The 16,590-nt window shown below is 34.3% G+C and overlaps 4 protein-coding genes across 4 annotated transcripts; 2 read left to right on the forward strand and 2 right to left on the reverse strand.

Annotated features, from left to right (window-relative positions):
* Window positions 1-885: 885 nt before the first annotated feature.
* LOC104741551 (GDSL esterase/lipase At1g29660) lies at window positions 886-2,978 on the forward strand. Its single transcript, XM_010462435.3, has 5 exons — window positions 886-1,513; window positions 1,619-1,743; window positions 1,838-2,083; window positions 2,264-2,519; window positions 2,619-2,978. The coding sequence occupies exons 1-5, from the start codon at window positions 1,270-1,272 to the stop codon at window positions 2,840-2,842; spliced, it is 1,095 nt and encodes a 364-aa protein (XP_010460737.1). The 5' UTR covers window positions 886-1,269; the 3' UTR covers window positions 2,843-2,978.
* A 4,969-nt stretch (window positions 2,979-7,947) lies between these two features.
* On the forward strand, window positions 7,948-9,999 carry LOC104741554 (GDSL esterase/lipase At1g29670). Its single transcript, XM_087484968.1, has 5 exons — window positions 7,948-8,263; window positions 8,390-8,514; window positions 8,617-8,862; window positions 9,305-9,557; window positions 9,652-9,999. Exons 1-5 carry the CDS (start codon window positions 8,020-8,022, stop codon window positions 9,873-9,875), a joined length of 1,092 nt encoding a protein of 363 aa, XP_087341094.1. The 5' UTR covers window positions 7,948-8,019; the 3' UTR covers window positions 9,876-9,999.
* On the reverse strand, window positions 9,967-11,095 carry LOC104776993 (oil body-associated protein 2C). Its single transcript, XM_010501174.3, has 3 exons — window positions 10,807-11,095; window positions 10,526-10,723; window positions 9,967-10,317 (listed from the first exon to the last, which is right to left on the reverse strand). Exons 1-3 carry the CDS (start codon window positions 11,063-11,065, stop codon window positions 10,061-10,063), a joined length of 714 nt encoding a protein of 237 aa, XP_010499476.2. The 5' UTR covers window positions 11,066-11,095; the 3' UTR covers window positions 9,967-10,060.
* Window positions 11,096-11,214: 119 nt separating this feature from the next.
* On the reverse strand, window positions 11,215-15,027 carry LOC104743615 (MACPF domain-containing protein CAD1). Its single transcript, XM_087484967.1, has 6 exons — window positions 14,433-15,027; window positions 13,211-13,449; window positions 12,713-12,908; window positions 12,421-12,604; window positions 12,171-12,325; window positions 11,215-12,095 (listed from the first exon to the last, which is right to left on the reverse strand). The coding sequence occupies exons 1-6, from the start codon at window positions 14,718-14,720 to the stop codon at window positions 11,457-11,459; spliced, it is 1,701 nt and encodes a 566-aa protein (XP_087341093.1). The 5' UTR covers window positions 14,721-15,027; the 3' UTR covers window positions 11,215-11,456.
* Window positions 15,028-16,590: the final 1,563 nt, after the last annotated feature.

A 16,590-nucleotide genomic window follows, 5' to 3' on the forward strand; every position in this document is an offset into this window, starting at 1 on the left:
TTTATATTTCTTTAGATGGTGAAGAAGACTAGACCTAGCTAATGGAAAATAATGTTTATAATGTGTGATTTAGTAGAACTCAAATTTGGATTTCTTACACCCCAAATGAGCTGGGTATATCTTTTTCCAAAAATAAAAATAAATATTATACGAATAAGATCAGTTTTTATATTATAAATTATTATTATTAATGCTTTATCGGAAATATAAACCCTTCATATATACTGCAATGTGTACAATTTTTTCGAGTTCTAGAATTGAGATTTGAACCGGCCATCTCAAATATATTGTATGATCGACGTATAATTTCATTGTATATGATGATTGTGTATATATATTATGTATGTACATATAAAAAGAGTTAGGGCGCACGTATCAGCACGGCTCGGTGGCTCCTTTTGATTCATGTAAAAAAAAGTTTCAGTCCGCGTGAAATTAATGCCCCAACCTAATTCTCCTCACTTATTTTCCACTCCTTCCATTTTAAAATTCAAGCTCTGATATGAAAGATATCTATGTATGCGATCGAGTCCACCAATTATACAACTATGATTACAGTTGTTTTTTTCTCAACCGAGTCTTTTTTTTTTAGCTATAATTCTATCGGTAAGATTTATTTGAAACTTTCTTTTTAGTTTGATGATTGATAACCACAACTCAATCTGACATAACTAAGACCAAAATTAACATCATAATGTACATCCAAATTTACAAGAACCAGTAAACAATAGTATACGATCACGTACATGACAGATTTTTTGGAGAAAAAAAATTCTACCAATCAGACGATAGGATCTATCGTTTTGAATATCATTATACCAAAACCATCGTAATCAATATCTTATATAAAGCAGTTATATGTGAGACGACAAGTCCATTTACCACGAAGATACGTTTAAAGCGTAGTTTACTCATTTTTTTAACCCCATAACTATAGTACGTACGTTTTCTTTTTTGTTTGTGCAACCAACTATGTATAGTTCTGAAAACAAATACTATTTATAATTGGACCCATCGACTTTAAAGTAAATTATCACACAAACTTAAAAAAGACTAAAAAAAGGAAAGAAAATATAACTCACTTACATTTCCCAGACTCTCCATATATAGGACTCAAAACTTCTCTGGATTCTTCACATTTGGCCACAACTACCACCACACCTATATTTCCCACTTCAATAAGAATAAAACACTTATTTCACCAAGCATTGTGTTATACTATACATAAAATTCAGTTCCTAATTAGGAATTGATTGGTTTGTGAGATCAATGGAGAGTTACTTGAGGAAATGCTGTTTAGTTTCTATGTTTGTTTTGTTTATAGGTTTAGGGTTTAAGGTAAAAGCAGAGCCTCAAGTTCCATGTTACTTCATCTTTGGTGATTCTTTGGTTGACAATGGAAACAACAACCGGCTTACTTCTATTGCAAGAGCCGACTATTTCCCTTATGGCATCGATTTCGGCGGCCCCACCGGCCGCTTTTCCAACGGGAAAACCACCGTTGATGTCCTCGGTAAACCTTTGATTATATTTTCTTCACTCACTCACTTTGTCAAACTAAACTAGTTGAATCTAATTAACATGGTTTTTCTTTGACATGTCTTGTGATATAATGAAGCTGAGCTACTTGGATTCGATAACTACATTCCTCCGTATAGTTCTGTGAGTGGCCAGCAGATACTTCAAGGAGTCAACTACGCATCTGCAGCTGCTGGAATCAGAGATGAAACCGGTGCACAATTGGTAAAAAGAACAACATTTTGATAAATCTCTTTTTGGCTCTCTGTTTCTGTTTAAGAAGATGAAAACTTGTTTTATCTTGCTTTTGGGAATGAAGGGACAAAGGATAACATTTAGTGGGCAAGTAGAGAACTACAAGAACACAGTGTCTCAAGTGGTGGAAATTCTTGGAGACGAGAACACTGCAGCAGATTACCTTAAGAGATGCATTTACACTATTGGGATGGGAAGCAATGACTATCTTAATAACTACTTCATGCCTCAGGTCTACGCCACTAGCAGACAGTACAGTCCCGAGCAGTATGCTCAAGATCTTATCACTCGTTACAGGGAGCAGCTCAATGTAAGCTTTCTTGACTTAAACTGATGTTTAACTCGATGAGACTGTGGGGGTAATTTAGGAGCTAGTCCTCTGTTTTTTTTTTTTTTTTTTTTTTGTATCCTATATTTGATGTTATGATCTTTAGGAGTAATTTAATATCCTTAATTTCTCAATCTTTCTTTGTTGTATGTGTTTATGAAGGCACTATACAGCTATGGAGCTAGAAAATTTGCATTGGTAGGAGTAGGAGCCATTGGATGTAGCCCGAATGAACTCGCACAGGGCAGCCCCGACGGAACAACTTGTGTGGAACGTATCAACTCGGCTAACCGAATCTTCAACAACAAGCTCAAGTCTTTGGTCCAGCAACTAAACAACGATCATTCCGATGCCAGGTTTACTTACATCAATGCATATGGCGTTTTCCAGGACATTATCGCCAATCCATCTGCCTATGGTATAGAGAAATATTCATGAATCTTGTTAACTCTAAAATAAATTGTATATTTTATTGTAATATATAACGATACACTGGATTAATGAATGTTTTTTTTAGGGTTTACGGTAACGAACGCTGCGTGTTGTGGAGTTGGAAGGAACGGAGGTCAGCTAACATGTTTACCAGGACAACCACCGTGCCCGAACCGAAATGAGTATGTGTTTTGGGACGCGTTTCATCCGTCGGATGCAGCAAACACGGTCATTGCACAAAGATCTTACAATGCACAATCGTCTTCCGACGTTTATCCGTATGATATCTCGCAACTGGCACAGCTTTGAAAGGACAGAGAATAGGAGAGTTCTTAAACAAATGTTATATGCTTTTCAGGTTATAAATTGAATTCTTGAAAATAATTCTGAAGTTATGTGTGTACCCAAATTGTTTTGCTTTATTAAAAGAAAAGTGATTTAAATTCTCTGAGTTACTTCCACAATGCTTTTTGTTTTTGTTTTTGTTTTTGTAATCGTGTATCCTCTTCGAGAAACTAAATTTAAATTTAAGATTTGAGCGAGGATTTATAATCACAAAACTATGAACACAATTTCGCTGAAAATGGATCTAGGCTAATCGTCATTAGTTTCAATACCCCTTGCAATACCAATATATCAACGAGACAACGATGAGTACAAGATGTAAGAAGAAGATATCAACGTTAAACTAATTTAACAACACTAAGACGTAATAAGAACGAGCGCATCTCTTCGTCACTTTCATTATGCATTTGGTAAACTTTTTTTTTTTTGGGTCAACTTGGTAAGTTTGTTAATTGATCCATCTCTACATACGTACGTATTACGTAATAGTACATTCTCTATCGGGCTAAACAAACCAAGTCCAACAATTACGAATCAAGCCCAATAGTTATCTATCATCACACTTGATTGCGATATCAATCTCAAAAACATGTAGTTAATACTTTTCATAATCCTCTTTTTTTTGGTCGCATATAATGTACCTTGTTGTTTCTCTTCCCGCTAGCAAACTAAACTTGTTTTATTATGCTTTTATGATTATGATTTGATAGTTGATAACTTGATACTAATGACCAAGACTGGACATTGGTCGTCTCTCTTTCAATTTTGGGATAGCTGTTACTCGATTAGACTTTTACGAGTAATAAAATATAAATACATGTATCTGATGTGGAACAAATGTATTCGAATGTATTTAAAAAAAAAATGCCTAGGTTACATTATTCGACTCTATATTCAAATCTGAATTCAAATATCTAGAATGAGAACTCAAGAAAGGTTAACGATTTATGACATTTTTTTTCTTTAATTACTATACAAAAAGAAATGCCTAAAATGATATTTTAATGATAGTTCAGGCCTTTTGTGATACTTTTCCCCATTAATTAGTATAAAAATTTCTCAAAAACATTGAATTCCTTACATAATCATATGTCTAAAGATATATATATATATATATATATATATATATATATATATATATATATATATATATATATAGCCAAAAATTCAAAAAGTCAAAGCTAAAATCTATTTATTTTGATAACACAAATTCATAACATGTTATAAGTTGATTCAAAACCTAGAAAAAATGTATAATACATTTAGCAAAAGATTATAGGAAAAGATTATTCATTTGTCTATACATTTAACATTTATAGGAAAAGATTATACATTTGGCTTCATGAAATGCTTCTTGAGCAGTTTAATTTTACATTTGTCTATATTCATTTATAGGAAAAGATTATATATCCGATATTTGTGGATAATACGATCTCTCCTCCATGCTCACACGTTTTACTTATCAAACTAGTATCTAGTGAGCTAAGTAATTTTTAAAAGAAAGAAAAAAATATATGATTTGTTAATGACCAAAGTCTCACAACAACAACATTTTCATTAACGACGAATAGATTCGTCTTTAGATGTATAGAATGATTTAGACTGCAAATGGTTGCATTTTTCAACCATGTTGAATATACTTTTTAATTTTGTTCATCCAAAAATTCACCGTTTGATATTAAAAAGTTTTCATCCCAAAATTTATTGGGACCCACCTAAAGCTAGGAAATAGCACTTTTGACTGAAAATGGTTCAATCTCAAATTAGGATAATAAAAGATGAACAAGATGAAAAAAAATAAATCTATTTTATTCTTTTAATTATATTATTTTATTGACATGTTTTAATTAATATTCTTGGCTTAAAAAATATATATCGATGGCTTAAAATTAAGCAAATAATATTAATACCTTACCAACATTATCGAGTTTCCTTTTTTAATGGCTCTTTATGAAAAGCTTTAACCAATTAAATTATAGTTTTAAATTATTATTTTTCTGAAAAAATGCAACAAACGGATAGCAAATTCTATTTACTTTTTTTCAATATTTTATGTTTAGAAAATGATGTGCAAAATCAGTTCAATTTATACTATTAAAAATAATTCCTATTTTTATTGATTAAAAGCAAGACTAATATTGAGCATTTTGCCCAACAGCACAGACTTGATTCAAATCAAGCTTTTTTCCTGCTCATCCAATATGATTGGAATGAAGATGCTATTTCTGATGACTTGAACAGAGCAACATCCATCATCAATGCATTTGTGCCTGAGATGCAAGATGGGGATGAAGGTGCTTCTCATAATGAGCTTGGTGCTCCTCAGAATGAGCTTGGCGCTCCTGCGAATGAGCTTGGTGCTCCTGAGAATGAGCTTGATGCTCCTGAGAATGAGAATGAGTCTGAGTCTGAAGATGCTCCTCAGAATGAGTCTAAGTCTGAAGATGCTTCTGAGAATGAGTCTGAGTCTGAAGATGAGCTTGCGAATGGAGTTCAAGATGAGCTTGCAAATGAGCCTCAGGATGGAGTTGAAGATGAAGCTGATCATGTGGAAATAGACCTTGCGTTTTGCCTTGCTTGCAACGATGATACAAAGTTTGTTATCACTAACTGCAACCACTCTGTTTGCTCTAGGTGTTTAGCAGACTCCACCAAGGATGCTATTGAACAGAAGAATCTTCTCTTTAGCTGCCCTCACTGCGGTTTGTATTTGAACCAGAGCATGTTTTTGCCTGTGTTACCTGAAGATGTGCGTGGAGATTACATTAGATTGTTGCTGTCTGACTACACAACAAAAACTCATCATCTATGAAGAGGTTTGAACTTAGATACGAGAAACAAACTGCTCATTGGAACTGTGATTACCGCAACATGTGCAGTCCACCAAATGATTTTACTGAACCAAAAGTTTCAATCCTGGAAAATTAACCATCCACGACTTGTTAAGGCATTTGCCACCATCTACAAGCAAGCCAGGGATGGTCAAGATCCAACCACCACTAAATTTTGGTTCAAGTTTGCTTGGTCTTCTAGGGGTGACATATGGAAAGCTTGCTTTGATAGTGTCAAAGCCAAGTTTAAGATTTGAAAATTGAAGAGCAATTTTATTATTGAACCTTTTAGATGTCAATTTTGTTTACAAAAAAAAAAAAAGCAAGACTAATATCAGTTCCTCTAAATATATATACAACGCTCATCAAGATTTATCTTCCCAAAAAAAAAAATATTATGAGCTAAACACTTTTCTTTTGTTCAAAAACAATCGTAATGTCTGTTCCTATAATAGATTTTATTTTAAATTATATTTATTAAAATAAGAATTAATAATATATTAGTACTTTTAAGCATGTTTAATTTTAAATCTAAATATATATATATATATATTTAAATATTATTATAGATATATATTATTAATATAGAATATTTGTATTCAGCTATTCAACTTAATGATCATCATTATTTCTCTGCATTTTATTCATCTCATTCAGTTTATTCAGCTTATTTTGATTGTTCAGCTCATTTTTATTCAGCACATCATTATTAATTTCATTTAGCTAGTTCAATTTATTAATCACCATTTGGTAGTGACAATTGACATCGAAATTTTAAATTTGTTTAGAAATAGGAGAATATGGCTCATCACTTACACTATTATCCGTTGTATAATATGTTGAATCTGTTGAATACATCTTCATGGATAACTTTGTATATAGTGTATATTTATAAATATCCTCATAACAATTGACAGTGTGATATATTTTTTGGTAAATCTTAAATTTAACATTGGTTACTTGGTGTCTTGAATATCCCAAGATTCATTTTTTTATCTTTATTTATCAACATAGTATATGTCTGGGAACTTTATACTGGATCATAAAATAGAACAATAAACCACCAGCATGTATGTTCACATTTGAGTCGAATCCTTAATAAGTTATTGCCCAAAATTTCGTTGGCATCAGAAGAAAACTTAACCTGAAAACATGCAAATCATACAATATAGTCATAATTAAAATGTATAGTAACCTAAGCTAAGAGTTGCACCTACGATCTTTTTTTGTTTTTTTTTTTTTTTGTCCAAAGAACCTAAGATCTTAAATGGAAATAGTTGGGAGGGAACATATGGAAGCACCACCGGCCTTGTTCAGTTATGATACAATCAAAGTCGTTGATTTATTCACAAAGAATCCACTTTCATTTATTGCCCAAACCTAATTCCTCACCTGTTTTCTTTTCACCAATTCTTCTTCATTTCGAATAATTTGAGAGATATTTCAATTTAAGATATATATACATACTACGTCTACAACTAATGGGGTAATGGCACCAAAGCCACCAATAATACACGATTTTATTTCTCTTTCGTATGTATGTATGTATATATAAATATTTTAAGTGACGCATTTAATATCCAAATTATATGACAAAAGGTCGGAGTTTGGACGCCGAAAAAACTCTACAGCTGGTCAACTCTCAGTAGCACAAAGCTTTGTCAAACCTAGATACGACTTTTTCTTCAATCATATTTATATATATATTTTTTTTTTAATATAACCAGCTGCAAATTATCATTTTTTGTCTAAGATTTTTATAAATGATTTAGACAATTAGTTTCTTATAAATATTTATAATTTTAGGGGTAAATAAATATCAATGGTGCCATGGTGGGAAAAATTATTTATATTAGTATGGGTCATGACTGAAAAGAGCTTGGTTGAAGTATCGGTGTGAAATAAAGTCCTACTCTCTTCCAATATGTTTAACTTTGATAATTAAATTTTCAGTTTTTTTGTTTAGTTCTTCACAGTTCCTCATAAGTTCTACTTCCTTTTAATAATGATATGTAGTGTGTGATTACTGATTAGTGTCAATCCGGTTGTCGGCACTTACACATTTTATAAAATCGGATACAAAGCCCTTGATAAATCTTGATTTAGATTAATAAATGAGAAAAAAGTAAGTAGCGTTTTATTGGACCCACCAATCTTAAAGTGACTCGTCCTACAAAAATTAATTCTACCAAAATCACAAATATCTCTCTATATATACACCCACAACTTCATTGGACTTCTTCACATTCACTACTCTTTCCTTCCATTATCAAATATCTTTTTCCTACTTAAAAAGGTTTTGGTTTTGAAATGGAGAGTTACCTAAGAAAATGTTGTGTAGTGTTTGTTTTGTTGAGCTTCGGTTTTAGTGTAGTAAAAGCACAAGCACAAGCTCAAGTTCCATGTTTCTTCGTTTTTGGTGACTCTTTGGTTGACAATGGAAACAACAACGGTCTTGTTTCTTTTGCAAGAGCCAACTACTTCCCTTACGGTATCGATTTCGGCGGCCCCACCGGCCGTTTCTCCAACGGCAAGACCACCGTTGACGAGATCGGTATGCATACTTTGTTACAATCTATCTTCACTTTATAACTACGTAGCTAATCACATAGTCTACGTGATTAGAATGTTAATAGTCATAATCTAACATGGTTTTGATATTTCTTGGTGATAAATGAAGCTGAGTTACTTGGATTTAATGGCTACATTCCTGCGTATAATTCTGTAAGTGGTCGGCAAATACTCTCCGGTGTTAACTACGCGTCAGCAGCTGCTGGAATCCGAGAAGAAACCGGTCGACAATTGGTAAATAGATCACAAAAACACTTTCTCTCAACTCTCTAAATTCATTCATTAAAAAGTTCTAATCATTGTATTCCTTTTTTTTTTTTTTTTTGAAAAATGAAGGGACAAAGGATAAGCTTTAGTGGGCAAGTTAGGAACTACCAGAGCACGGTATCACAAGTTGTGCAGCTACTAGGAGACGAGACACGTGCAGCTGATTACCTCAAGAGATGTATTTACTCTGTTGGTTTAGGAAGCAACGATTATCTCAACAATTACTTCATGCCAACGTTTTACTCTTCTAGCAGACAGTTCACACCCGAACAATATGCCGACGATCTCATCAGTCGTTACAGCACTCAGCTTAATGTACGTTTTTTTTACTTATGGCTACTCTTATCCCTGTTTTTTTTTTCATTAGATTTTAATTGACACAAACTGTAAAAGGTTTGGCTTTCTCGAGTTGCCCATTTATTAGTGATGATAGTCATGTTTCTAGACGTCGGTTTGGTCCATCTCATGAAAATACGATTTTTGTTTTAATGAAAATATGTCCTTTTGCGTAGAGAATGACAAAATTAGTAATTTGTAGTACAAGTTAAAGTATCAGACCAATAAAGCCAATTCCAGTCTTAACTCGTATACAGTTTATAGTCTGCGCGGAGAATAAGTTTTTTCCAATTCCAATCTTGTGAGAACCTTTTTGGAAAAGAATCTAAAAAATGTGCAGTTAATTTTCTTTAATTTTGTAAAATTTGTATATCGGTATACTTACTAGTTTCACTATCATATATTTGGGGGTTTTGTGCAGGCACTATACAACTATGGGGCTCGAAAGTTTGCATTGAGCGGAGTTGGAGCAGTCGGTTGTAGTCCAAATGCGCTCGCGGGGAGCCGTGATGGTAGGACTTGCGTTGAACGCATCAACTCAGCAAACCAAATCTTCAACAACAAGCTCAAATCGCTCGTTGATCAGCTTAACAACAATCATCCTGATGCAAAGTTCATCTACATCAATGCTTATGGCATTTTCCAGGACATGATCACAAACCCCGCTAGATTTGGTATGTATACACACACACAAGCATTGTACTTTTTTGAATGTTAAAGAAACAAAACTTTGATATTGGTTTGGTCGGAAATGCTTTTTGAATTCAGGGTTTAGGGTGACGAACGCTGGATGTTGCGGTATCGGGAGAAACGCTGGTCAGATCACATGTTTACCGGGACAAAGACCGTGTAACAACCGAAACGCGTATGTGTTCTGGGACTCATTTCACCCAACTGAAGCTGCAAATGTGATTATCGCAAGGAGGTCATACAACGCACAATCCCCTTCGGACGCTTACCCTATGGATATTTCAAGGTTGGCACAGCTTTGAAGAAACAGAGTAAAAAATAAGAACTAAAGTTCCACAAACCAATGTGTGATCTTGTTGTATACCGTACCACTTTTTAACTATCTTCTTGAAGTATTGAAATCGAGTAAAACATTATTATTCTATATACATTATACCACGATTTCCATATACTGGTTCATCACTAGTATATCATGAGAGGACATTGTTTAAGGAAATTGCGCATTACGGTTCATTTCGACAGTCATGATATCAAGTACAAAACACTTACCATGTTGCTTCCAGTAATCAGCCATCGGATTGATCCACTCCGGTTCAGCAATCTCCGCCCTTTTGTGCTTCAATTCATCTGTCGAAATGTTGTACTTCTCATCTCTTTTCTTCACCAACTCCGGCCTTAGTACCCCTTGCCCCGCCCCCTGAGGTGACATCATCAGTTCGGGTGCACCCATTGGTAACTTGTCACCTACAGAAACACACACAATAACCAATGATTGGTCTGACCAAACTAAACCGGACAAAATCAAACCCACTTCACCACTATAGATTTTGTGATTCTATTCAATGTTTAGTTGTTTTAACCGATTAATCAGGAGAACTTAATTGTTTAACCATACGATTAATAGAAACGGTTTAAGGTCTCGATATGGCCGATATTTAGACCAGACACATACCTCGGTCTATCTGCCAGGTGCACCAAAACTTTCCGTACGTTTTGGCCATGTTCTTGAGCTCCGGAGCAGCCACAACCTCAGGCAATCGTGGATAAGCCCACGAGCCTGACTTAACCTCGTAAGCATGAGAGTGCCAAAGCTTTTGCTCATCTTGAGGCAGACTTTCGTATAATCGGTCCGATATGACATATTCAATTCCTAAAAACAAAACTTTATTATACATTTTCAAAATTAGGCATTCGATGGAAGCGTAAAATAACGATATGAACAAGAAACAGTACCGATGAGAGGTGCATCCGAACGATCAGAGGCATATACGGCACACTGAAGGAACTCGTCGCTGACTCGGTGGACGTAGTGGTGAGTCTCTATTTGCCGGGACATGTCGCTACCATATATTGCAAACGTAGATACATGACAGTTCATCTGCTTCACTGGTAATCGCCTCTGCATGATCGTCGATCCAGCATCAATCACACGTGTTGAAAACGTCAACGGACCTCCAGGAGGCACCTGATCGTCGCCACCGCTCGAAGCCATTCTTGATTTTTCTTAACTTTGTTCCACTTTTGTTTTTTTTAAGTATTTGGTTTACTTTATATGTATAATCTTTTTCCAAGATTATTATGATACATGGCATGCAAATTTCATAGAAACGTGTCACTAAACGGCCGTACATCGACCATGTGTTGAGTCCAACTACAATGTACATTCCTCTGATTTAAATTAAAATCGTCTACAAAACCCAACCGGACAAAAATTCTGCCAAACCAAAACCAAACCAAACTAATGAAGAACCGAACCGAACCGAACCGAACGGTTCTCAAAAGCAACCGACACATGTACAAGAAAAGATTCGCTGTGCAAAGAATGCTAACGTGTGAAAAATATTTCCGGCCACCGGAAAAAAACAAGAACTCATCTAAATCTCTCAATAATTTAGCAACGAATACTTCACACGCAATACAATCTTACCCTTTTCAACGCCTAGCTTTGCTCCAGTGACAAGCCAATGTCCAGGCAAATCTTGTGGTCCTTTCAACATCTCTGATGAATCCACGATCTTGGCCAGTTTCCCTGACTGTCCTGACGACACGTCCTCTCTCTTTTCCTCAGTCGAACTCGATGTAGATGGACCTCCTGGTTCAAGTCTCCCTGAGGAAGCAACCGGAGTGTGGTCCCAAACGGATCGTCTTATTGTACAACCGGGGACTTTAGAGAAGAGTAACTTCAAATGCAAAACGTTTTTTGATCCGAATTCCCAAACTCCGAGCTGTGCTCCGGTGACAATGTGAACGCCCGAGAGATCGCCGATGTGGGTCTCAGTGTGTTCTATAGGCGAGGTGCTTACGTGGGAGAAGTTCTTCCATTTAATTGGTTCGAACCAGCGGCTATCTTGCTCCTCTGGTCCTTGCCATTTTGGTGCACCTATTGGCACGTGAGAGTCCCAATGTGGCTGAAGGATTTTGGGGAGAGAGACTAAGTGTTGTAAATGAATAGAAAGACGGTTTTGCTTGCTTCCTTCTAAGCAAAGCCTGAGACCTGTCACCGGTTTACGCCCAACCGTTACCTGAAAATACCATATGCTTAGTTCATCCATAAACCGAACGATAACCAAACAAGTGACTTGGTCGCTCAGAGTTACCTGATCAGCGCTGATGAATAGTTTGGGACCCATTAAGCTGAAATGAAGAGAAGGACACACAGGTTCTTTACGTTGGAGGTTACTCTGTTCAGGAGCCCAAGCTCGAGCTATTTGGAAATCCAAGAAGTATTGTAAATCTTCAATAGGAGGCTTATCTGGTAAAGAACATCAAGAGTTTTGTTATGTTTATGAAAGTGTAAACAGGTGGTTACGAACATTACTAAGTTCAATTTTTTAGATAGAAACTCACATTCCAAGTAAAGTTCAATAGCACGAGTCAAATGCCGTAGACCAGGCACACCCTCGAGCAGAGAAACAATAGGAGTAAAAGTCATGTTGATAATGTCTGGAGCTGCTGGTACTGTCTCAGACCATCGAGCATGGCTTTGCTCAAGATCGTCGCCTCCTCTTCGCCTAAATATTACTGTGATATCCTACAGGAGAGAGCTTTTTCAGCTAAAACCTTCGTTTTACCATAGTTAGAGGGAATGAATTTTGATAAACCAGAGTAATCTGGCCATGGCCTGTGACGTCTTACTAACCTTGTCTTTGTATTTTAAAGGGCCAGTAATAGATTGACTCTCTGCTTCATGAAACCTGTGCTCCATCATGTCATTCACGTAGTTTTCGATTTCAGATACCGGTAAAGGAGAAGACTGATGTTGTCTAATGTAAACTACGTCTCTTCCACCAATGGTCACGGAAGTTACAATATGTGTGCCGTAATTTTCAATAAAGCTGCACCAAATGAGTAAATGGGGAAACCACATAAGAATTATGAAATGTCATCAAGAATCACATCAAGTGTAGCTTTCACACTCAGCAAAACTTCCTCTTCACCATAATTCTTAAATCTTTTCTTTCATTTGGCCACAGAAACGATGTATTCGGTCAAGACAACAAGAGGAAACTGACTGACTCTAAATTAGTTCTTAAACATTCCACCAGTGTGAACCTTAACAGATTATAAACATCTAGACGAGGGAGACCAGAACATACAGAACAGCAGAAAATACGGTGTATTAAAGAGAGGAATATACCTAGCTAAGGAAGCGGGATCCCATGAGGAAGGAACAGCGCGTCTGATCTCGTTGCGCAAAACCAATGTAAGCTTTGCCAATTTGACTTCATAAAGAGGTATAAAATATCCAACCAGTGCAAGAGATTTTGTGGATGCTGCATCGACTTGCCAAGAACCCGTGTAATTGAACATCGCGTTAAAGCATCCTAGTGGAATGTTCCCTTTTACACCTGCTCTCTCATTGAAATATTCAGCCATCTGCCAAAAAAAAGTATATCTAATGAATAACCAGAAAGCAAGACAGTATTTTTTCCACTGAGACACCTAAACTTCAATACTCATTTTGACCCCCACAGACCAATCTTTAACAGAAAACCAAAAAAACCAAGAACACCAGTATAAGAAACAGTATTGATCAGCACAAAAACTCGATATAACTATATCTGTTCTAAAATTTCCTAAGCTACTGACTTAATCCAACTACAATTGCGTAAGTCAAGTGGAAGCTCGATAAGCTTCCATATTTAGAAAAGTCCACAGTTAATTAGGGTCCTATGAGCTAATGGTTCCACAAATCCACAGACGCACCTAAACTTTACTACTCAATCTTAACCAGAAAACCAAATAAACCAAGAAGTCAAGAACACCAAAAGATACAGCATTTGATCAGCACAAAAGCCCGATACAGTTATATCTGTTCTGAAATTTCCCTAAGCTACTGACTTATCAAACTACTATTGCCTCAGTAAGTTAAAACTCAATGTAAAGCTTCCAAATTTAGAAAAGTCCAAATTTAATCAGGGTCCTATGAGCTAGTGGTTCCACAACAAAATACACAGCTCAGACAGCATCTAACGGTAGACGTGTAACCAAGAAAAAAGGGGCTAAAATCTAACATTGGCATTTCGAAATTTTTTTTGGGGGAAAGTTATACAAAAACTGCTGAAAAAGTTGAACCAAGAACACCAATATAAGAAACAGCATTGCTATATCTGTTCTGAAATTTCCCTAAACTACTGACTTAATCAAACTACTATTGGCCTCAGTAAGTTAAAACTCAATGTAAAGCATCCAAATTTAGAAAAGTCCAAAGTTAATCAGGGTCCTATTAGCTAGTTGGTTCCACAACAAATACACAGATCAAACATCATCCAACTGTAGATGCGTAATCAAGACAAAAGACAAAAAGAAGGGGCTAAAATCTAACATTGGCATTTCGAAAAGTGCAGAATAAAACTAACCTGATGGAAGCTGCAAACAGGGATTCTCTGAATACTATTTCTGCCTCGTGAACACTCAATATCAGAAGGGACATTAGGAAGAAGGTATCCATCAGACAACTCAAGATCTCTGTTTTGACCTTCTTCGATACGAACAAGTCTTGACCCAGGAGCTCCTTTGCAGTAGAGAAGCCGAACATCAGATGTAACATCGAAACCACGACCCAGAGCTTGGATCGCATTACGGAGCGTCGTGGTCAAAGCTTCCGAGCTAATAACGCTAAAGTTTCCTCCTTTACGATTCTCCATTTAAGACAAACACGAAAAAAGATAAAACCTTTGAGACTAAAATCTTGAATTCGATGATTGAAGATTACAACAAACTCATCTAGGGTTTCGTGAGGGAAGATGGAGTTTTTGAGCTTTCGATCGATTTTTTTTTTAGACTCTCACCAACACCATTTCTGGTTTTGACTCTCCAATAATCGAAGAAACCGCGTTTCAGATTTTTTTTTCCTTTTTTTTTTTTTTTTTTTTCTGTGTGATATCAAGAAGATTCTTGGGTTGACTGGTCTTTTATTTTTCTTTGGTTTACTAATTAGATCCTTTCTTCATTTCCAGACAAATTCTTTGACTTTATGTTTTTAATTTCCCTTTTTCGAGGGTTTCTAATATAATCATGTCTTTATTCTTGAAATCGAGCCTATGCTTTTTCCTTTTTCTTTATTTTTTTTTCTTCTTACGATTATGTGTATAAATGGTAACACCAAAAAAATACTCAGTCGAATTTAACCAGATTCAATAATTCTATGGTTTTTATATACACTAGATTTTAAATAGTTATTTGTATATAAAAAATTGAAAATTTAAATTATATTTGTTTGTTAATTTTATTTGCTTTGTTTAATATTTAAAATTATATAATTACATTATGCCATAATATTTTTTTTTTCCAAAAATACCAAACTTAAGTTTTTTTCCAAAAATACCACAAAAGTTTTATTTTCCAAAAATACCATAAGCACAAAAAATTGATTTTTCATTTAGTAGATTTTTTTTTATGTTTAGATTGACAAATTTAGTTTTAGGGTATAGTTATTAGGGAGTAGAGTTTAGTGTTTAAGATTCAGGGATTAGTTTTTAATAGAAAAAGTTAGTTCAGTTAAGTGTTATTTTGGAAAAAAAACTAAAAGTGGTATTTTTGGAAAAAATACTCATTTTACTGATATTTATGAGAATTGAACATTTAGATAGTTAATTTTATGATTTACATAATTTTAATTAAATCAACTTAATTAGATATATCTATTACTCGCAAATAGAAAGCTATCCCAAGTTTCTGTAATTTATATTCATTTTTTTCTTCTATTTTTGATATTAACAGTATTAACAAAAAAATGAAATGATGTTTTAGCAATGTTAATTTCATTATCTTTGGATTCGAATCAGAGACCTCTTGGTGTATAAATAATAAATATTAGTTAACTTTTGGTCAACTATTTAGCTAAAGGGCTTTCACAAAACCAATAGTAATAAAAGATAAATATATTAAAAACTTACTTAATAAAGTTAAAAATATTCTCAAATTTTTATTTTTTTCTGTTACTTTATCTTTTTGTTGAATAAAAAGAAAGTTTAAAACAAAATATATAATGTAGATTAATACTTATTTGTTAATATATTAATATTTAATGAGTTTCTTAATTTCATTATAAATTTTTTTAAAAAAAATATTATCGAATCACATGACGTGTATCACAATCATATTAATGGTTAACTTTTGAAACCAAACTTTCTATATAAAATTTTGTTGATGTTTTTATTGAAAATTTCCTATTACTTACACATACCTTCACTTAATTCCTAATTAACTAAATTTTATTTAAAAACAGCATTTTAAATACTAAATAATTAATTAATTTAAATATATAATATATTTCAGTTTAAAGATTGGAATTTTTGTGAGGATATCTTATAGAGAGATTTATAATTATCTTATATAGTGGGTGTGATTGGTGACAAAAACAAAACGGTACAAGTGGTATAACTTTAAATTTTTACCAATCACAAAAACTTAACTAAAATTATTATTAAAAATTTTATTCTCAGTTTTTTATACAGTTTTCATGTACAACTCTTTCTTACAACTTCGCACTATTTCGTAAAAGCTTATAGCTTA

Source organism: Camelina sativa, chromosome 14 (genome assembly GCF_030686135.1).
Source record: "Camelina sativa cultivar CO46 ecotype springtype chromosome 14, ASM3068613v1".
In the NCBI taxonomy this organism is placed as follows: Eukaryota; Viridiplantae; Streptophyta; class Magnoliopsida; order Brassicales; family Brassicaceae; genus Camelina; species Camelina sativa.

Coding starts and splice junctions, on each gene's coding strand:
- LOC104741551 (XM_010462435.3), top strand. CDS start 1,270: ATGGAGAGTTACTTGAGGAAATGCTGTTTAGTTTCTATGTTTGTTTTG. Junction 1,744..1,837: donor ATGAAACCGGTGCACAATTG/GTAAAAAGAACA, acceptor TTGGGAATGAAG/GGACAAAGGATAACATTTAG. Junction 2,084..2,263: donor GTTACAGGGAGCAGCTCAAT/GTAAGCTTTCTT, acceptor GTGTTTATGAAG/GCACTATACAGCTATGGAGC.
- LOC104741554 (XM_087484968.1), top strand. CDS start 8,020: ATGGAGAGTTACCTAAGAAAATGTTGTGTAGTGTTTGTTTTGTTGAGC. Junction 8,264..8,389: donor GACCACCGTTGACGAGATCG/GTATGCATACTT, acceptor TGATAAATGAAG/CTGAGTTACTTGGATTTAAT. Junction 9,558..9,651: donor CACAAACCCCGCTAGATTTG/GTATGTATACAC, acceptor TTTTGAATTCAG/GGTTTAGGGTGACGAACGCT.
- LOC104776993 (XM_010501174.3), bottom strand. CDS start 11,065: ATGGCTTCGAGCGGTGGCGACGATCAGGTGCCTCCTGGAGGTCCGTTG. Junction 10,724..10,806: donor TTCGGATGCACCTCTCATCG/GTACTGTTTCTT, acceptor TTTTGTTTTTAG/GAATTGAATATGTCATATCG. Junction 10,318..10,525: donor CACCTGGCAGATAGACCGAG/GTATGTGTCTGG, acceptor GTGTTTCTGTAG/GTGACAAGTTACCAATGGGT.
- LOC104743615 (XM_087484967.1), bottom strand. CDS start 14,720: ATGGAGAATCGTAAAGGAGGAAACTTTAGCGTTATTAGCTCGGAAGCT. Junction 12,605..12,712: donor CTTTAAAATACAAAGACAAG/GTTAGTAAGACG, acceptor TCTCTCCTGTAG/GATATCACAGTAATATTTAG. Junction 12,096..12,170: donor TATTCATCAGCGCTGATCAG/GTAACTCTGAGC, acceptor TGGTATTTTCAG/GTAACGGTTGGGCGTAAACC.